This window comes from Bubalus kerabau, chromosome 4 (assembly GCF_029407905.1).
Source record: "Bubalus kerabau isolate K-KA32 ecotype Philippines breed swamp buffalo chromosome 4, PCC_UOA_SB_1v2, whole genome shotgun sequence".
In the NCBI taxonomy this organism is placed as follows: Eukaryota; Metazoa; Chordata; class Mammalia; order Artiodactyla; family Bovidae; genus Bubalus; species Bubalus kerabau.
Window position 1 is genome coordinate 143,959,248 of NC_073627.1, and position 22,509 is coordinate 143,981,756.

The 22,509-nt window shown below is 40.8% G+C and overlaps 1 protein-coding gene across 21 annotated transcripts in view; it reads right to left on the reverse strand.

The window, feature by feature from the left end:
• The window catches only part of FRMD3 (FERM domain containing 3), a 396,931-nt gene that overhangs the window by 183,150 nt on the left and 191,272 nt on the right, over positions 1-22,509 (reverse strand). For all 21 annotated transcript variants that reach the window (XM_055578891.1, XM_055578904.1, XM_055578895.1 and 18 more), the window contains one exon: positions 12,800-12,904. In XM_055578891.1, the coding sequence (XP_055434866.1) occupies positions 12,800-12,904 (105 nt within the window). The remainder of the gene's footprint in view (positions 1-12,799; positions 12,905-22,509) is intronic.

Consider the following 22,509-nt stretch of genomic DNA (forward strand, 5'->3'; position numbering starts at 1 on the left):
AAGGTCTGTCTAATCAAGGCTATGGTGTTTCCAGGGGTCCTGTATGGATGAGAGAGTTGGACTGTGAAGAAAGCTGAGCACCGAAGAATTGATGCTTTTGAACTGTGGTGTTGGAGAAGACTCTTGAGAGTCCCTTAGACTGCAAAGAGATCCAACCAGTCCATTCTAAAGGAGATCAGCCCTGGGTGTTCTTTGGAAAGAATGATGCTAAAGCTGAAACTCCAGTCCTTTGGCCACCTCATTCGAAGAGCTGACTTACTGGAAAAGACTCTGATGCTGGGAGGGACTGGGGGCAGGAGGAAATGGGGACGACAGAGGATGAGATGGCTGGATGTCATCAACGACTAGATGGACGTGAGTTTTACTGAACTCCGGGAGTTGGTGATGGACAGGGAGGCCTGGCATGCTGCGATTCATGGGGTCACAAAGAGTTGGACACTACTGAGCGACTGAACTGAACTGATGGTAAAAATAAAAATAGCTAATGTACCTAAAGAATGCATCAGCATAAAGAGGAGAGAGATGAAAGATACAAAAGTAAGCAAATGAAACTTCTAAAGCTGAAAAACTCTGAAATAAGAAATTTACTGAATGAGGTTTCAGTTCAGTTCAGTTGCTCAATTGTGTCCGACTCTTTGCAACCCCATGGACTGCAGCATGCCAGGCCTCCTTATCACCAACTCCCCGAGTTTACTCAAACTCATGTCCATTGAGTTGATGATGCCATCCAGCCATTTCATCCTCTGTCGTCCCCTTCTCCTCCCACCTTCAATCTTTCCCATCATCAGGGTCTTTTCAAATGAGTCAGCTCTTCACATCAGGTGGACAAAGCACTGGAGTTTCAGCTTCAACATCAGTCCTTCCAATGAATATTCAGGACTGATTTCTTTTAGGATGGACTGGATGGATCTCCTTACAGTCCAAGGGACTCTCAAGAGTCTTCTCCAACACCACAGTTCAAAAGCATCAATTCTTCGGTGCTCAGCCTTCTTCACAGTCCAACTCTAACATCCATACATGACCACTGGAAAAACCATAGCTTAGACCAGATGGACCTTTGTTGGCAAAGCAGTGTCTCTGCTTTTTAATATGCTGTCTAGGTTGGTCATAGCTTTTCTTCCAAGGAGCAAGCAGCTTTTAATTTCATGGCCGCAGTCACCATCTGCAGTGATTTTGGAGCCCAAAGAAGTAAAGTCTGTCACTGTTTCCACTGTTTCCCCATCTAATTTTCCATGAAGTGATGGGACCGGATGCCATGGTCCAAGTTTTCTGAATGTTGAGCTTTAAGCCAACTTTTTCACTCTCCACTTTCACTTTCATCAAGAGGCTTTTTAGTTCCTCTTCACTTTCTGCCATAAGGGTGGTGTCATCTGCATATCTGAGGTTATTGATATTTCTCCCAGCAATCTTGATTCCAGCTTGTGCTTCATCCAGCCCAGCGTTTCTCATGATGTACTCTGCATAGAAGTTAAATAAGCAGGGTGACAATATACAGCCTTGACGTACTCCTTTCCCGATTTGGAACCAGTCTGTTGTTCCATGTTCGGTTCTGACTGTTGCTTCCTGACCTGCATACATATTTCTCATACATATTCCCATCTCTTGAAGAATTTCCCACAGTTTGTTGTGATCCACATAGTCAAAGGCTTTGGCATAGTCAATAAAGCAGAAATAGAAGTTTTTCTGGAACTCTCTTGCTTTTTTGATGATCCAGCAGATACTGGCAATTTGATCTCTGGTTCCTCTGCCTTTTCTAAAACCAGCTTGAGCATCTGGAAGTTCACGGTTCACACTTGGAGAATATTGAGCATTACTTTACTAGTGTGTGAGTTGAGTGCAATTAAGATACACTATATCAGTTGAATAAAGATAAGAATATTTACAGACTCATAACTAGAAATACGTATCAGAAAACATATAATAATAAACAAAGGGAGAAGTTGGTAAAAGGGTATAAGCTTTCAGTTATAAGAGGAATAATGTCTAAGAATTCAAGTATAACATGGTGACTATAGTTGCACTGTATTATATAATTGAAATTCGCTGGCAGTAAAACTTAAATGTGCTCACTACTCCCCCCAGATAAAGGTAAATATGTGAGATGATGAATATGTTAATTAATTTAAAGGGGTGGGGGTTCCTTTTACAATGAATATGTATACCAAACCATCCCTGTCATACACTTTAAACTTCTTGAAGAAAATCTCTACAATTGTGACTATCCTCCTGTTTTTGGATTGCCTCCCCTGGGTGTGACCATTCTGTGTAACCACCCCTTCTACCTGTCACGTTGTGGTTCTTTCTTTGTATCTCTAATTGTGGAAGATCTTTTCTCCATCAGCTTGTTTTCATACATGCTGCTAAGTTGCTTCAGTCGTTTCCAACTCTGTGCAACCCCATAGACAGCAGCCCACCAGGCTTCCCAGTCCCTGGGATTTTCAAGGCAAGAACACTGGAGTGGGTTGCCATTTCCTTCTCCAATGCATGAGAGTGAAAAATGAAAGTGAAGTCGCTCAGTCATGTATGACTCTTAGCGACCCTGTGGACTGTAGCCCACCAGGCTCCTCCATCCATGGGATTTTCCAGGCAAGAGTACTGGAGTGGGGTGCCATTGCCTTCTCCGTTCATACATAGCTGCCCTTTAACAGTTATAATTATGATGTGCCCACAATAGGAAGTGAGCTCAGTGTCTTCCTACTCTGCATATTCCCAGAGGTGCTTCCTTATTTCTGCATTTTGACCTGAACAAGATGACCAGTTCATGAATTTGATATCAGTTATGATATCTCAGTTGGTTAAGTGACTTTCAGATTGCAACCTCTTTATCAGGCATCCCATTCCTTCCGAGGAGAAGACATCAGGAATATGTAGATAGAGTCACTGGCAAGCAATCATTTTAGTTAAACATCAAATTCTGCTTTCTTCTGAAAGAATATGACAATTTCTCAAAATCTGTCAGCGTTAATAAATTGGACCACAATTAAATTACTGACAACAAATCTGGTTCTCAAGCTGTTATGATAGTGATATATTCTTTGTAACCTGAATACCCGAAGTCTTTTCCTGCAAAGCCAGGTTACTTGTCCATCAGTTCAGTTCAGTTCAGTTCAGTCACTCAGTCGTGTCTGACACTTTGCGACCCCATGAATTGCAGCATGCCAGGCCTCCCTGTCCATCACCAACTCCCGGAGTTCACCCAAACTCATGTCCATCGAGTCGGGGATGCCAACCAGCCATCTCATCCTCTGTCATTCCCTTCTCCTCCTGCCCCCAATCCCTCCCAGCATCAGAGTCTTTTCCAATGAGTCAACTCTTCGCATGAGGTGGCCAAAGTACTGGAGTTTCAGCTTTAGCATCATTCTTTCCAAAGAACACCCAGGGCTGATCTCCTTTAGAATGGACTGGTTGGATCTCTTTGCAGTCCAAGGGACTCTCAAGAGTCTTCTCCAACACCACAGTTCAAAAGCATCAATTCTTCAGTGCTCAGCTTTCTTCACAGTCCAACTCTCTCATCCATACAGGACCACTGGAAACACCATAGCCTTGACTAGACGGACCTTTGTTGGCAAAGTAATGTCTCTGCTTTTGAATATGCTATCTAGGTTGGTCATAACTTTCTTTCCAAGGAGCAAGCGTCTTTTAATTTCATGGCTGCAATCACCATCTGCAGTGATTTTGGAGCGCCCCAAAATAAAGTCTGACACTGTTTCCACTGTTTTCCCATCTATTTCCCATCAAGTGATGGGACCAGATGCCATGATCTTCGTTTTCGGAATGTTGAGCTTTAAGCCAACTTTTTCAGTCTCCTCTTTCACTTTCTTTTTTTTTATTTTATTTTATTTTTAAACTTTACATAATTGTATTAGTTTTGCCAAACATCAAAATGAATCTGTCACAGGTATCTTTCACTTTCATCAAGAGGCCTTCTAGTTCCTCTTCACTTTCTGCCATAAGGGTGGTGTCATCTGCATATCTGAGGTTATTGATATTTCTCCCGACAATCTTGATTCCAACTTGTGCTTCTTCCAGCCCAGCATTTCTCATGATGTACTCTGCATAGAAGTTAAATAAGCAGGGTGACAATATACAGCCTTGATGTACTCCTTTTCCTATTTGGAACCAGTCTGTTGTTCCATGTCCAGTTCTAACTGTTGCGTCCTGACCTGTATATAGGTTTCTCAAGAGGCAGGTCAGGTGGTCTGGTATTCCCATCTCTTTCAGAATTTTCCACAGTTGATTGTGATCCACACAGTCAAAGGCTTTGGCATAGTCAATAAAGCAGAAATAGATATTTTTCTGGAACTCTCTTGCTTTTTTGATGATCCAGTGGATGTTGGCAATTTGATCTCTGGTTCCTCTGCCTTCTCTAAAACCAGCTTGAACATCAGGAAGTTCACGGTTCACATATTGCTGAAGCCTGGCTTGGAGAATTTTGAGCATTACTTTACCAGCGTGTGAGATGAGTGCAATTGTGCGGTAGTTTGAGCATTCTGTGGCATTGCCTTTCTTTGGGTTTGGAATGAAAACAGACCTATTTCAGTCCTGTGGCCACTGCTGAGTTTTCCAAATTTGCTGGCATATTGAGTGCAGCACTTTCACAGCATCGTCTTTCAGGATGTGAAATAGTTCAACTGGAATTCCATCACCTCCACTAGCTTTGTTGGTAGTGATGTTTCCTAAGGCCCACTTGACTTCACATTCCAGGATGTCTGGCTCTAGGTGAGTGTGAGTGATTATACCATCATGATTATCTGAGTTGTGAAGATCTTTTTTGTACAGTTCTTCTGTGTATTCTTGCCACCTCTTCTTAATATCTTCTGCTTCTTTTAGGTTCATACCATTTCTGTCCATTATCGAGCCCATCTTTGTATGAAATGTTCCCTTGGTATCTCTAATTTTCTTGAAGAGATCTACTAGTCTTTCTCGTCTATTCTATTGTTTTCCTGGATTTCTTTGCATTGATCGCTAAGGAAGGCTTTCTTATCTCTCTTTGCTATTCTTTGGAACTCTGCATTCAGATGCTTATATCTTTCCTTTTCTCCTTTGCTTTTCACTTCTCTTCTTTTCACAGCTATTTGTAAGGCCTCCCCAGAGAGCCATTTTGCTTTTTTTGCATTTCTTTTCCATGGGGATAGTCTTGATCCCTGTCTCTTGTACAATGTCATGAACCTCTGTCCTTAGTTCATCAGGTACTCTATCAGATCTAGACCCTTAAATCTATTTCTCACTTCCACTGTATAGTCATAAGGGATTTGATTTAGGTCATACCTGAATGGTCTACTGGTTTTTCCCACTTTCTTCAATTTAAGTCTGAATTTGGCAATAAGGAGTTCATGATGTGAGCCACAGTCAGCTCCCCATCTGACTCCCCGTCTGTTTTTGCTGACTGTATAGAGCTTCTCCATCTTTGGCTGAAAAGAATATAATCAATCTGATTTCGGTGTTGACCATCTGGTGATGTCCATGTGTGGAGTCTTGTCTTGTGTTGTTGGAAGAGGGTGTTTGCTATGACCAGTGCATTCTCTTGGCAAAACTCTATTAGCCTTTGCCCTGTTTCATTCCGTATTCCAAGGCCAAATTTGCCGGTTACCCCAGGTGTTTCTTGACTTCCTACTTTTGCATTCCAGTCCCATATAATGAAAAGGACATCTTTTCTCAGTGTTAGTTCTAAAAGGTCTTGTAGGTCTTCGTAGAACCATTCAACTTCAGCTTCTTCAGTGTTACTGGTTGGGGCATAGACTTGGATTACTGTGATATTGAATGGTTTGCCTTGGAAATGAACAGAGATCATTCTGTCATTTTTGAGATTGCATCCAAGTACTGCATTTCGGACTCTTTTGTTGACCATGATGGCTACTCCATTTCTTCTAAGGGATTCCTGCCCACAGTAGTAGATATAATGGCCATCTGAGTTAAATTCACCCATTCCAGTCCATTTTAGTTCGCTGACTCCTACTTGTCCATACCTCTCCTAAAACAGACATCCAAGTAATCTTGATTTTTGATACCCCTGATACTTAAAAATAAAAGAGGAATCATTTGCTCTGTGACAACCTAGAGGAGTGGGATTGGAAGGAGATGGGAGGGGGGGTTCCAGAGGGAGGGGACACATGTATACCTAATTTCTATTCATGTTGATGTAAGGCAAAAACCATCACAATATTGTAAAGTAATTATCCTCTAATTTAAAAAATGTTTTGTTTTTTTTTTTTAAAAAAGAGGACTCATTAAGTAGACCAATTCATGACCAATGACTTGAGGCAGAAGTACAGCCCTCCTCGTCAGTTTAGGGATGTCCTAGATCTCAGGTGCCCCTCTCATTCCTAGTTTCAAGCATCTGTGAAGCAATTTCCCCAGGAGCAGAAAGCAGCCTTTCAATGGAAGGAGCAGCTGGTGGGACATAATGCTATCTAGCTTCCTGGCACCATCCCCAGAGTGAAATTTCAAATCACTGGGCCTGTTTCTTTTTCCATTCCATGTCCTCCCCCAAAGGTACCTCCAACAAAAGCAAATTGCTCTAACATAGGCAAGGTCTTTTCCCATTGTTAACAAAACTCACTGATAGGCTCACTAGTTCTTTCTGGCTGCCAACACAAAAACCTCAAGGTTGTAATTATATTTGGAGGAAGTTCAGCATGTCCCTGCATCCATGATTTCCTAGGTCATCCTATCAGAAAGGACGTCCAATGGCCACATGACACAGAATGCCCTAAAACAAGGGTGCTTGCAAAGACTGCCCCAGAGGTATTTTACAAAGTAAATTTGCTGTCCTTGGGTAAGTTTCAGAATATCCCTTAAGTTAGAAAAGTCAATGGCACTCATGTAAGTGGGTTAAACAGATGCTTAGAGATAGGGAAGTTAAAAATCAAAAGCATTGGGTTCAGTCTCCCTGAAGTCTATAAACCAACTACCTACATCAAAGTCCTGGTATAATTCCTCCTCTGGCTGGCTAGAGCACGTCCTTAGCTCTAAAGCAGTGGGGGTGACTTCCCTAGCTGGGTTTGGGGAAAGGGGAAGTGTGGAAGAGTAAGCAGGAAAATCCAGAGGATGAACATAACAAATCAAAGCCACAGAACTAGAAATATGAAACCCAATTAATTATTTCAAAACTTCATCTTTCCAAAGAGAAGTTACCTCAGCACCTGAGCAGAAGTAGTAGAAAGATTGCATTTAGGAAAAAAATACTTGGATAAGCCAAGTAGGATCTTTTTCTTCTGGAATTATTTCTCCCAAGACTTCCACACTTGTAGCCTCAGCTTTCTCTTTCAGTAAATGAGGAGAATACTACTCACTTTCTTCCTAGTCTTAAGCAACTAAGATTATATGAGTTCTTTAGAAGATAACTTCAGTGGGCATTAGAGAGGATTTTATTGGCCAGTATTCAGTTTGTCCCTTCTTACATCAGTATTTTAAAATAATGGAAATTCTGGGCCTTTGCTATTAAATAGTAAAGGTAGTCATCACTTACTGATTCAGTCCTCCCCGCTCTCACAGCATATGGGACACAAGACATCTTGTCAAACATATGGTATTCCAAGTGTAATAGTGCTAAATATTTAATATTCCACAATAGTGTACTGTAAATCAAATTGTGAAGAGCTGTGGGCAAACCACCAACTCCCACAACAGAATAAGTTCCACATCAGCCTTTCTAACTAACTTGATTTTTTCTTGATTAGCTTTCTATCTAAATAATTCAATATTTTCCATGGAGATAAAGCACACGAGCTGGTTAAAAACAAACAAAAACCAAACTAACATTTGTCAACTAATCTCTGCTTAAGACTCTCATATCAGCATATCACTGTGTCTTTGAGCCCTTTTTTAATTATTCAAGGTTCTCTTCCTCCCTCTTGTCTCCCCAAAGATCATAATAATGGCCATCCTGCCTTTGAAAGACGTTATCGTTAACATTTCTAGGTTTTAGACTTGCCAATCATGGCTGTATTTCCTCATGTAATTGCCTCACCTAGACCTAGCTAATGCATGTGTACAAGGATGCTAAGTCACTTCAGTCATGTCTGACTCTTTGTGACCCTATGGACTGTAGCCTGCCAGGATCCTCTGTCTATGGGATTCTCCAGGCAAGAATACTGGAGTGGGTTGCCATGCCATCCTCCAAGGGATCTTCCTGACCCAGGGCTTGAACCCATGTCTCTTATGTCTCCTGCATTTGTAGGCAATTTCTTTAACACTAGCTCCATCTGGGAAGCCCAGCTAATACATAGTAATAGTAATAATATCAATAATAAAAATAACACATGCTATGTACTCCATATATATCATTTATTAAGCATTTACATATCATATCTAATTCCGATATCAATTTCATATGTAGGTGTTGTTATCTATATTAATAATCAGGACAAAGACTCAGAGAAGCTCATAACTTGGTCAAGATCACACTTATTAACCAACAGAGATGGGATTTAATTTGCATCCATGTGATTACAAAGTCCAAGCATCTTTCTAGGTAAAAAGTCCAAGCCTCTTTCTGAGTACAAATTTCATACAATTTTGTATAGTAACTACTCTGCAATCCATGTGGAAGTTACACTCACATTGCATCCTCAAAAATCAAAAGGCAATAACAGCTAAATTACAGGAAAAACAGAACTATTCAGGCAACCCTCTAAGCAATTTAGTGAATACATCAGAGAAGATGGCTTTGTTTTGGAGTGGCCCTTATTTTTTCCACTAATCTACTACCTGAATCTGAACACTAAAAATTAAGCTAAGTCACATCAAAATATAAAGAACAGTAAGCACATAACCCAGAAACTTCAAGTTAAAAAAATAATTTTAGACATACAGAAAAGGTGCCTCATCTTTCCATAGTGTTAGCATCTTATATAGCCATAGAGCAATTGTCAAAATTAAGAAACTAATATTAACCCAATACTATTAACTAAGCTACAGACTTAACCTGGAGTTCACCAGTTTTCCCACTCCTACACTTTTCTCTGTTCCAGTATCCAGTCCAGGATTCCACATTGTCTTAGTTGATGTAGCTCTCTAATCTGTGAGAGTTTCCCAATCTCTCCTTGTCCTTCATGACCTGAACATTCTTGAAGGGTGTGGGTGAATTATTTTGGAGAATGTCTCTCCCTTTAGTTTGTCTGATGTTCCCTCAAGATTTGAATGAAATTATGCATTATTGCAAAGAATACCACCGAGAAACAGTGCCCTTCTCAGTGCTTGGTATCTGGGAGTCCATGATGTTGGTAAGGGTTTTTATTGCTGATGTTAATCCTGATTGCTTGGTTAAAGTGATGTCTGCCAAGTTTCTCCACTATAAAGCTTTTCTTTTTCCTCTTGTAATTAAAAAATACCAGGCTGAGAGTGGGTTGGGGAAGAGGATACCTTGAGACTGCACAAATATCTTGATTCTCCTCAAACTTTTATCCACTAATTTTAGCATTTGTCAATGGATCTTGCCCACGGCAATTATTATTTTGGCACTCCATTAATGGCTTTTTATTTCTCTCATTCTCTCTATATTTATTAATTGGAACTGCTCTGTAAGGAAGAGCTACCACTTCTCCTCCTCTTATTTATCTATTCAGTTATTTATTTATATCAGTATGAACTCATGAATATTTATTTTATTCTATGGATTATAATTCAGTACTATTACTGTTTTGGTCACTTCCGTTGTTTCAGTTCCGGTCATTGGCAGTTCTTTCATGTTGGCTCAGTGCCTTTCCTAGTGCTCTACATTTTGGTTTTTTGAGTTTGTTTTTTTTTTTTTTTTCTCAAATTTCCTGGTGCCACATGATGCTCCAGGCTCACCTTGTTATTTCCCTATGCTGGCTCTAGAATCAGCCATTTCTGCAAGAAGCTCTTCTTCCTTTTATTAACATGGTGTTTGAAACCAAGATCTGAGAGCTAGGTGTGCTCATTACTACTGTGGTATCATTGCCTCCAAGCCAGCTCCGTGGATGGAACTTGGAAATATACGTATACATACTAGCTATCCACCTTAATACACATACATCTTTATTTCTGTACTTATCTCTGTATATTTAAGAACATGAATTCATATTTATATCTGAGTCCAATTTGAAAGATTTTGCTTATTAATGTTTTATCCAGAATCTCCCCAGTGAGAGGGTTAAGAGGGACAAAAAAGGCTTATGCATTTAAGTGATATCCAGTTATTGTCTAGGCCAAGGGTCAGCAAACTATGGCAAACTGTCTTTTTTGTGAAATACTTTCATTGGAGAAAAAGTTTTACTGGAACACACACACATCCACTAATTTAGGCACTGTCTACGGCCATTTTCCATTAGAATTTAATTACTAAGAACCGCAACAGAAGTTTTATCAGTCACAAAGCTGGAAATATTTTCTGTATAGCCCTTTACAAAAAGGATTCACAGGTTCCTAATCTAGGCTGTGTTTCAAATTTTCACTTGAGAGATAAAATGGAAATAGTGTGGCTTTAAATACCATTCTTCCTTCTACAATTACTAGCCATAATTGTATCTCTGGGCCTCAGTTTTCCCCTTCTGGGGGTAAGACTAAAGACCATATGAGTAAAATTCCTCACATATGATAAATGCTCAACTAATGGTAGCTAGAATTACTTCTGCAGGTAGGCTGTTAATTTTGTATAAAAATAATTTTCAGCAGTGGTTAGATGACTGATGTTGTTCATAGTATCTGTGTGGCCAGGGGAACTCTGAACCATAATTCTAAATTCAAGTATTTACTTCATCACTCGTTACCCACAGGGCCTTGGGCAAGTAACCATGTTTTTGAGCCGGTTTCTCTCTCCATGGGCTTCCCAGGTGGCACTAGTGGTAAAGAATCCACCTGCCAATGCAGGAGTCGCAAGAGACATAGGTTTGAACTCTCTCCATACAAAAGTAATATCTTCATAGGCCATAAGAAATTATGTCTATGAATATCTTTATGCCATAGTCTCCAACACTGGTCAGAAGTCAAAGCTAGGATGGCTGCATCAAAATTAGAATCAAGATGAATTAAAATACCTATTCCTGGCCCTGGCCCCAGGAATTCTGATTCAGGAGGTCCATACTAACCGATTTTAGCAAACACCTAAACTGACTTAGTTGCAGGGCTAGTCTGGGAGTCACTGTTACTCAACAGTAAACACCATACAATCCCCTCCGCGATCTCAGCAGTCCCACATCCTCACAGTGTCCTGCCACCTTCCTCTTATTCAGGTAAATACTTGGTTAATTCAAGGGTTCCTGCAAGTGCTACAGGAAACTAAAACCTCCTTCTTCTGAGCCACTGCCTTATATCCCTTTATAGAAGGTTAGGTCCTACTGAAATGCAAATAAGATTCTCCATGTTTCAGAAAACTAATCTATCCCTTCAATATCCTTCTCCTTTACAAAAATACACTCTGTGAGCCTCTCCCTCACTGTATAAGGTCAGTAAACACAAAACCAAGAAACAGGAGGGGAAAAAGAAATAGGAAAATGACCAGGGTCACTGGAAAGGAGGAGAGCAAATTAAAAAGGGTAGTCACCCCCAGCTGATCCCTTCACACACTGCCATGCTTATCAATAGAGCAGGGTAAGAACAGAGACTGGAGCAGATACAGGGCCTTTTTACGCATAGCTGGGACCCATGCAGGAATGAGAAGCCCTAGGTGGTAGGAGCTGGGATGGAGATTCCTGGGGTCTTTTCAATGTGAGGGACACATATCACTGTGAGTTTGGCAGATGTCATATCTGAACACTCTTAGACTGGTACCCCCGCTCAAAAAGCAAGACTACTCATGCACCAACAGAGGCCAGAAAGGATACATGTGTCCAGGAATAGGAATACAATATACTCAGTCACTCAGTAGTGTCCGACTCTTTGTGACCCCATGGACTGTAGCCTGACAGGTTCCTCTGTCCATGGGATTCTCCAGGCAAGAATACTGGAGTGGGTTGCCATTTCCTACTCCAAGAAATACAATGGGGGCTGTCAAATTCGGTGGTTCCTAAGGAGAAAACTTCAAAATAACTTTTGGGCTTCTCTGGTGGCTCAGATGGTAAAGAATCTGCTTGCAATGCAGGAGACCCAGGTTCAATCCCTGTCTCAGGAAGATCCCCTGAAGGAGGAAGTGGCAGCCCACTCCAGTATTCCTGCCTGGAGAATCCCATGCACAGAGGAGCCTGGTAGGCTACAGTCCATGGGGTCACAAAGAGTCAGACACAACTGAACAACTAACACTTTTCAAAGCAACTTTACCCATTATCTGCCAAAGTTATTTTTTTTTTTAATTGAGGCAATAGTCACTAACATAACATTTTAAAGTATACATTTTAGGTGGTATTTAAAACACTCACAATGGTGTATATCTATCACTTCTATCAAGTGTCAAACATTTTCATCACCCTAAAAGAAAACCTCGTGCCCATCAGGCAATCACCTCCTTGTTCCCTGCTCTAACAATGGCTTTTTATAGTGAAAGGTGGCTTTTTCTCTATAATGAGATTTTTATGTAATGACTGTCTGAGAAGCTTTGGCAAACTCTAGGTTCAAAGGGCACAAGAACATTCTCTCTTCAGTCAGGTGGGATCAGCTTTCTGGAAAGGCTTACAGTTAAATTTCCCTTCCCCCTGCCTCAATAAGCCCAGTGAGAACAGTGCCAAACTCTTATATACTCTTATACATACAAAGACATATATACACATGCCCCGGGCTGGTCAATAACCATGTGATCAATAATTATGAGATCAAATGTATCACAATTGTTCTAAGAAGAACCTATTCAGCACCCTCAAAGGCTGAGTGCCTCCCCAAAATGGATCTAGATGTGGTCTACTCTTACCCGCTGCTTCTCTGGGTCCACATAACGAATGCCAAAGTAGTCCTTCTCCAGCAAACTGTAGTAGTTGCAGATGTGGTCAATAAGAAACTGCCCTTTGGTCTCCCTCTGCAAAAGAAGCACGTTTATGTTTCAGTTAGAGTTTGCCTTGTACACTCATGTCTAACATGTGCCTCATTCACTCCGATAGGGCTGCAGGTACAGAAATCAATTCACTCATTCCAGTCTCTGGAGCCGGGCTTCCAAACTCTTGAGTGCAATCCACAGTGAGAAACTCATTTTCACACTGTGAGCCATTTTACACACACAAACACACACACACACACACACACACAGGAAACCAAAGGGACACCAAAAAAGGAACCAAAAGAACACCAAACAATGCCCTGCATGGATGCAGCACACTTAACTATTTAATTCTAGTATTGCTACTTACTTTCTAGAATGCTATTAATGATTAGAATACTGATTTCATAGCTCAATGTCTAGTAGAGACCCATAGTTTGCAAAACCACACACAATTCCACATACTACACATCTGGCTGCTTGCTCCAACTGCTCTGTAGTATTCATTCATTCACTCTTCACAATAGCCTTACAAGGAAGGTCCGCATTTTAAATCTAAAGAGAGGTTAAGTGGCTTGCCCAAAGTCACAAAATATGTATGGAGCAAAGCAGGATTTGACCTAGACCACCAGGCTGCAGAATCTGGGCTCTGTGTCATTTTGCCTCTCTAGAGCACTGGTGAACCTACTGGGACTCTGCTAGAACACAAGGTCTAGATCGTAAGGAAATGCAATGAATGTATCAGTGGAACCACCCCAATTCCCATCAGGGAAGGTGGAAAACCTGCTGCCTCGGGCCTCACAGACACATCACATCCATAAATCAACATATAAAAGCATGTGGTAGATCAGGGTTTGGGGGGAAAATCAGGACTGGAATTCAGAGATAGGTCTGGGTGACCTTGAGCAAACTTCCCAGCTGTCTCCACATCAGTAAAATGAGTTGGCTGGACTAGATTCTAAATTGGCTAGATGATTTTTCCCTCTAAAGTTCTATGAGTAAGAGACATATCCGCCAAATCTGATTAAGATAAATACCATTACAACAAAACTCCTTAATAACAAGGACTCTTCCAAGCCCTCATCAGGATATTTGATAACTTTCTGCTTCAATCAAAGTCGCTGACAGACCCATGGAGTGTTGTAGGGATGGAATGTGACCTACAAAAGTAAATGAAGAAATCAGAGACCTTAAGTGAGCCACTCTTCCAATCCACTTTAAAACAATTTTGGAAGATTGGTTTGGTCTATGCTACATGATTATTTTTTCATTAGAAACCGCTACCACCAGATGAAGAAGTCATTCACTGGCCTGGGATGCAGGGCACTGAACAAAGGATTAGTGCTTATAAGCACGTACTCTGATGTGAAGCCTCAATTTTCCTGAAATCACTTTTGAGTATAAATTTGGATGAGCTTTTAACCTTTTCTTTCTTTCTAACAGAACCCATTTGATGTAGCTCAAAAGGGACAAAACGTCAAAATGTATAGATTTCTGTAATAGTTTTTAAACCAGGAGGCTCAAATGACAAGCTGTATCTGATGACAGCTACACTTGATGTCCAGAATATAATCAATGGATATAGTACCTTTCAAAGATGTATTCTGCAACCCGTCCATCTTAGATGCAGCTGCAGGATCAAGTCACTGAACATAACACAAGTTCATCATTCTATGATTAGATTGCCAAGCTCTCCGCAGCAGAATTTACTATGGTGGACTACCCCCAACATATGCGAGACACACAAGACCTGTGGGTTAAGGCAATGCCTTGTAAAGATGGGCGATTGAACAGGCCTTGATTATGCAAGACAGCTACTGTGCCCTGAAGAAGTAGTACTCCAAAGCACAACAAAGATTTTTTTTAATGATTAAGCACAGCAACCAATATATACTCTAAAGCAATATCTCTGACTACTTAAGAATCTTGAGAGAAGGAAACACCACTGCAGACAATGTAGTGATTGGATAATACAACTCCATCAGAAACAGGGATCAATGCCTCCCACCAAGGCAGATGAGGCCAGTTCCCATGGGTCTAGGCTTCCCCGTGGATTCCAGGTCTGTGCTCCTCAAAGCACCACTCTCAGTCCAGCAATATTGTAGCAAACTCAGCATGACTTAGGAGGGAGCTTGTTGGAAACACAGAATTCCAGGCACTGTCCTAGACCAAGTGAACCTAACCTACACTTCAGCAAGATCTCTCGGTTATTCATACGCTCATTCAAGTTTGAGAAGCACTGGTCTAGAGAACTTTTCCCAATATGCTGCTGCTCCTGCTGCTAAGTCGCATCAGTCGTGTCCGATTCAGTGCAACCCCATAGACGGCAGCCCACCAGGCTCCCCCGTCCCTGGGAAGAGTGCAAAAATTGTATCTGTATCCAGAAGGTACATTTTTTTCTCAAGAAAAAAAAATGCCAATTTTTCCCCGTGAATTGTCTATTCCTAAGTCAGAAAGATCAAAGATTTTTCCAGCCTAGAGAACAGAAACTGCTCAGAATCTGAAACAGAAACAGAATCTGCAGGCTGTCGGCCAATCTCATCATCTCTAGATGCTCTGTGTTGCTTCCTTTGTGTTGTTCCTTGGTGCCAAGGAAGCCAGTTTACATCTTCATGTTCTGCTCTGTTCCACTCCTCCCTGGAAAGCATGACAATGCTCTTAAGTCATGGAAATTCCTATCAGTCTCATTTTTGTGCATGAAGCCCAGCACTTGCCTAAACAAAAAGACCACCTGGGCCCAGTATCAAGAGTTGGAAAAGTTTGTTTGGGGATCAGTAATGCAAGAGTGTAGAAGTCCAGCAGCCAGTCCCACACACCTCACTTCAGCGAATGAGCTTAGGGGTGATTGCTGGTTCTACCCCACACCTCTAGCCCCTAGAACTCTGGTGAATGACTCAGACCTTCCATTGGTTCCCTCCTGAGGTTTCTGATAGTAGAGGCCATTATTCACACCCTTAGTGTCTACCTAAGCCAGTGTCTAGCACACTGAGTGCTACTGAATCAAAAAACAAGGCACTGCTTTCTCTCATGGAAAACCTAGGTTCTGGAAACTAACAGTGAGTCTTGAGCAAGACACCTAGTTCTATTTTTAGAGATTCTTCAAACATAGTAGAATTAGTTGACTTTCACCCTAATCCTTCAAGGTCTACACAGAGAAGTGGTTACCAAGGATTTCAAGTATTAATATAAAGACTTCTTTTTAATGTCAAAACTTCATTGATTCTCCCACAAGATAGCAGGTATATTTTTAGAGCCAACTGAAGAGTAAAGAAAAATCAACTAGCTTCCTTAGAGCTGTTACACAAGTTGTGATTTATTAATCACAACAGCATTTCACACATGTGGAGAACAATAGGGCACAAATGTGTGAGCAGGGCCTTCTACAAAGGTCAGTAGGATGTTATGGTCCACACCTCAAGAAAGCACCTGAAATACAGACTTTTGATGCCATCTCGAAATGAAGTTATATAGTCTCAGGGTTGAAAGAATAATCTGTTTACCATACACAAACTTGCATCCCAAAACTGGTCCACACTGTGAATTGACACTTACAAAGACTATCCTAAAATATTGTAAATGTTGTTGTTTAACATTTTTGTGTGCTCTATTGTGTTGCTCAGTCATGTCTGACTCTTTGTGACCTCATGGACTGTAGCCCGCCAGGCTTCTCTGTCCATGGGATTCTCCAGGCAAGAATACTGGAGTGGGTTGCCATGCTCTCCTCCAGAAGATCTTCCCAACCCAGGGATCGCAAGCACATCTCTTGTGCCTCCTTCATTGGCAAGTGGATTCTTAACCACATTTTTAATGTGTTAAAAATCTAAACCAATCCAGTCAAGGTGTGGTCTATGGACTTGCTAGAATGTAAAATCTTTGTTACTGGGCCATCATAAGTGCAGAAATTACAGTAATTTATTGTACTGTGTTTTCTACAAGTATTGGTCAAAATCAGATTGGGGGAATAAGATCCAGTACTAGTTTCTCACCAGAGTTTAACACACTGACCTAAACCAGGCTGTCATGTTTGAGGGTTTGGTATGGGGTCTCTTTATACCAGGAGCCTCAAACAGTGAAGGGGGCTGGGCCCTCTCTCCACCTCCTCTGTCCATTTTTTTTGACAATCCTTATTTTGCATGTGATCCCTGAACATCTTCCAGTAATCCCACATTATCTCAGGGTTCTCTTTCACAGATTAGAAAAGAACCTAATTTTCACAGTCAAAAACTAGACTATTTTTCAGAAAATCCCTCTCTCCTCCTCACCCCCAAGTTTGTACTAGAAAGCCTTAAGTCATAAAATCTCTGAGACTTAGTTTCTTCTTGCATGAAAGGGGAATAACAATGATAAATCCCAAATCTACCCCACTGGGGTTAATTTGAGGCTCATTCACATATTTGTTAAACATCTGTCATACAACAGGCATTGGGATAGGAATTAGAGAAAAATAATGAGCAAAACACAATCTATAATCTCACAGACCTTAAAAATCTGTGGCTTGTAAAACATGAAAGCATTTTTGCAAACTGTAAAGCACTATACCAATGTAAGATATCATTACTACTAATAATTAGAATTATCATAATCTTAAATCTTTGTCTCCAGTTTCATAGCCAAGATACAAGAAAGTTAAGAAAAACAGTATTCACGTCTGAGAATTGGCCTCTATGTGAGAAAAAGTGAACAAAGAGACAAAGAACTTTTTTTTTTTTTTTGCTTAACTCCTTGTCATCAGTTGCTGATGTGCATTTACTTCAACTCCCTGGTTCAATGACAAGGTTAAAACAACAATATATTTGTGCTTTAAGAAAAAGAACATGAAAAATCCACTAACTAAATCAGCCATGGCTTATCTTCAGTGAAAAAGTATGGCACATTTCAATTCCTAATTCCTAAAACTTCAGGTCAAGATTTTTGTTTTTGCTGAAGAATTCCTTTTTATATAAATTTTAAAAATGTTATTGAAATATAGTTGATTTACAATGTTATGTTAGTTTCACATGTAAATCAAAGTGATTCAGTTATACATACATACAAGACATTTTGCTACCTTTTAGATATTGGTTAAATGAGGAAAAGAGTACCAACCCCCAAAATACTTAGTGTTTTGTTTTAGCAACACAAAATACTTATGTGTTGCTATAAACCAATATTTAGGGTTTGAATAGGTAACTTCAGGAATGAAGGTATGAACATAATAATAATAATTACTATATACTGAACACTTACTGTAACCCAAGAATTGTGTTACATACATTTAATCTCCTAATAGCAGTTAGATTATCAGGTAACTCATGTTCTCCCCATGTCACAGATTTTTTAAATGGACTCAGAAAAGTTAAGTTTGTCATGTTACAGATTTTTAAAATGGACTCATAAAGGTTAAGTTCCTGTGTCAAACCGAGGTCCAACATGCCTAAGCAGTTGTAGGAACCCAATTTGCAATATTCCCCCTTTTCTCTATGTAGAGACAGAATAAAACAATGGTATGAGGATTAGGGAACAGTATCAAGCGCCCCAGTTACTAGAATTTGGACCCTGGCAGGAAGACGCACTGGTTATCGACCATTATACCAGATCTAAAGAGAGGCAGTTATATAAAATACAAACCATATTAGCATAGACGTCAACAGGTTAATTGCCCAGCATTCCTACACCCCTTTGTCTTTCCTAAAAGAACCCAGATTTTGTTCAGTTCAGGCATGCACATGCATGTGTATAAACGTTATGTGCAAACACAGGTGGACACAAACAGCATGAGCCTCAGGAAAGGATAGGCCACTACTACCTTCTGGACTCAAGCCGAGTTAGTGAAAGGGTTTTCTCACCTCCCTTATCTGATTGGTTCAGGAAAAGACACATGACCTAGTTTAGGCCAATGAGACCTGAGGAGCAATTGACTGACGTTTCTGAGATGGTTCTCACTTGCTCTTCTGAAAGAGCTTATGGAAAAGAATTTCTGTTCACTCTGGATGTTGTTACATAAAAGCCTGAGGCCTGGAACTGCTGCAGCCATTTTGAAACCAAACTATTTCCAAGGAAAGTGGAGCTCGTGTTTGCAGATCATCAATCAGGAAGCTCATCCTAAGTGTGAACTTCCAAGGATGCCAACAACAGTCCTTGTTGTTTCTGACACTACAAGTTGATCTTTCTGCTTATTATGCTCAACATGTTGCCTCTGGTGAGAAGGTAAACCAGTGCCTCAAGCCAAGCAGAAGAGCACAAGGAGAATGACAGTGCTGATGTGAAACACAGTCAGAGGTTACTGACTAAAGAATCAGGGTTAAGTCCATCTATCAACAGGTTCTATTTGGCCAGCACGGTGTTTTTGTGTCTTTAAACTAGGAGACTGCACATGATACCTGGATGCTGGCTGCTCTTGAAAAGGTAGAGGGTCTGGAAGGTAGACCATGAAGGTTTGCTCAGCTCAGGATCACTGCCTCTTCTATGGTGGGGGAACCCTGCAGTCTACCACGTTTCCACGTATCATCACCCAGTCTTCCACTTCTCTCACTTCTCTAACCCCTAGAGAAATGTGTTTACAACCCTAATCTGAGGCAAACTAGAGGCTTTTGAAAGGGTTCCTTGAAAGAATTTTCCTTTAACTACTCAGAAGTATCCTTATAGCCCAGAAAAGTCCTCAGTGGACACAGCTTTGAGCTGCCCTCTGAAGCTGTCCAGCCACTGAAGTTCTAGGACCTTTGGAGGGAAGAAGGGCCCAACACAGGCCAGACTGTAGGGAGGATCACTGAGATGAGGGGAACAGGCAGCGGTCTGAAGAATCTGAAGCACAGACCAGGACACTGGGAACAGTTCATTTTGGGGCTGGCACCCCACGAACCCTCTCTGACAAACAGAAGTGGGGCTGCCAGACCTAGTTTTCTAGTAATAAAGGTTGTGAGTTTCTTGTTCAAAGGGCCCCTTTGTTTGGAACTCTTCACTTGCAGGAGCTGCTCTTGAGAAGGGGTGGCCCCCGCATCTGCACATATAGGGAAGAGCAGCTTTGTCAGTCTCTGCTGGGTCTTCCACCTGGGAAGGAAGAATCCAATTCCCATGTGGATACCTAGAGACTCCAAATGGGGCTTCTAGACAATGGTGAGGCCGAAAAGAGCAACCGCATACTCAGTTTGCTGCCAGGAGCATGTCTTCTGGGCTTCCCAGGTGGTGCTAGTGGTAAAGAACCTGCCTGTCAATGCAGGAGACTAAGAGACATGGGTTCAATCCCTGGGTCAGGAAGATTTCCATAGAGGAGGGCATGGCAACCCACCCCAGTATTCTTGCCTGGAAAATCCCACGGACAGAGGAGCCTGGTTGGCTACAATCCATGGGGTCACAAAGAGTCGGACACAACTGAAGTAACTTAGCATGCACGTGTGCGTGTCTTCTAGGAACAGGTGGTTACAGTTCTTGCATGAATTAAGAGCCTCAATCCATTCACTTTCATTGGCAGATAAACGAAAGATAGAACTAGAAACTGGTAAACTGAATAGTTCTGCTTCTATTGTGAAGAATAAGCATTTGTTGATATAGGAAAGATTATGGTTTGATTGAATAACATAAAAAATGCTCTGTTTATATCTATGCTTAAAAAGTTCAACCGTATTTGTGTAAATTCATACATTTTGTTCGGGAGACACCACAGCTTTAACCAAAACAGAGTATCATGTTAGAAAGGAATTAGCTTTTATAATTGGAATTTAAATAGCAAGTGATATATCACTTTGTTAATTGTTCCTTCCTATTGCAGCCAGTAACTGGTATTTCATATCTGGCTGTGACATATATTCAGAAAATTGTATCATCCTCAGACAGTGAAGAAAGAAGTAATATTAAGGCTGTTTAAATGAAGAGAAATTTAAAGGAAAACAAGTATAGAGGAATCTCTCATGGTTCAATCTGTGGTTCTTACACAGAAATTAAAAGTTTTTCATTTGTGTTATTCTTTTCAGAAATATAAAAGGTAAAACCAAGGTTTCAAGAAGCTGAAGACCTAATTCTAAATATTCATCTCCTTTATAGTAATAATCAGCATATTATGGCTAATATAATTAGGAAAATATAGGCTAGATTGATTAAAGGCATTTTTGTAAACAATACATATTTATAATGTGGGGGAAGAGAGGGCATAGTTATGACTGTAGCAGTGACCTAAAAGCTAGAAAATAACAAAACAAATACCAAAGCCAGACATTTACTGGGGAAAACAACTGCCTGAAAATCAGTATCTGGCTAGAAGTAAAGGTCAGACAAAAGTGGCCACCTAGACCCACCAGGGTCTTTGGCAGAGAGTCAAAACCCACTACCTCAGTTCTGTGGTAGCCTCTACATACTCTGAGGAGACAGAAATATACTGCCATCCTCACAGCTAGCAGCTTACTTGTATCAAGGCTGAGGAAGATAAAGGGGTCCCATGGAATAAATAAAACAAAACTGCATCCACAAGAAGATAAAGCAGCCAGGACAGGTTGGCCACTCTCCCCACTGCCCAAGTCCTGAATGGCGTCTTCTGAAGGGTGATCAAGGTGACTGAGCAGGCAGAGTGGCTTCGTCAGTAATGGTTCCATCTATTCGCTTTTCTTCTGAGTGTTTTCCACCTCAGTTATCTCTCCAGTGTTCCACAGCTTCCATCCTAAAGGATGGGCTGTGTGTCTGCACTGAGTCAGAGGGTTGTTTCTCTCCTGACTAGCACACAGATCTATCCCAATGTTTGGGGAATCATATTTGATGTGTCCACTGTATGTTTGGGGAATCATATTTGATGTGTCCACTGTTCTTAGCAATTTCCATCACTGACTTGATGGACATGAGTTTGAGTAAACTCCGGGAGTTGGTAATGGACAGGGAAGCCTGGCATGCTACAGTCCATGGGGTTGCGAAGAGTTGGACACAACTGAGCCACTGAACTGAACCTCTGAATGATTTTAGAGTTTTCCAATTCCAATCCTTTCCATGATTTCAAAAAGTGTTTTGTTGTGTTTTTGTTTTTGTTTTTTTTAATCTCAAGCTAAGGAATCCAAGGTTCAGAAAGTGTAATTAACTTATTCAGGGTCAACACAGCTAGAAAGTAGCAAAGTCAATATTTAAAACCAAGTCTGCTTGATTTAGTTATTATAGCCAATGATTAAAAATGAAATTATTCTTCACTGTATAAAGAACATCTGCAAAACAGCTAACATCATACTTAGCAGAGAAAAATTAGATGCTTTAAGCCAAAGCTAACATCATACTTAACTGAGAGAAACTAGATGCTTCCTCACTAAGATCAGATACAGGCAAGGACAGCCTCCTCACTACTTCTAAAACATCATGTTGAAAGTTCTAGTTAATGCAGTAAGAAGGGAATAAAAGACAACTAAAATCCGGTGCAGCCAAATAAATAAATAAAAGAAGTAAATGGAAGGCAGACAGATTGGGAAGGAGGCAATAAAACTGTCTTTGAAGATTTCGTGATGTCTTTGTAGAAAACCCAAAAGAAGGCACAAAAGAAAATTTCCTTGAACTAAAAAGTAATTATAGCAAGGTTGCAGGATACAAAGCAAAATATACAAAAGTGAATTGCGGGCTTCCCTGGTGGTCCAGGGGTTAAGAATCCACCTTACAATGCAGGGGACACTGGTTTGATCCCTAGTCTGGGAAGGTCCCACGTGCTG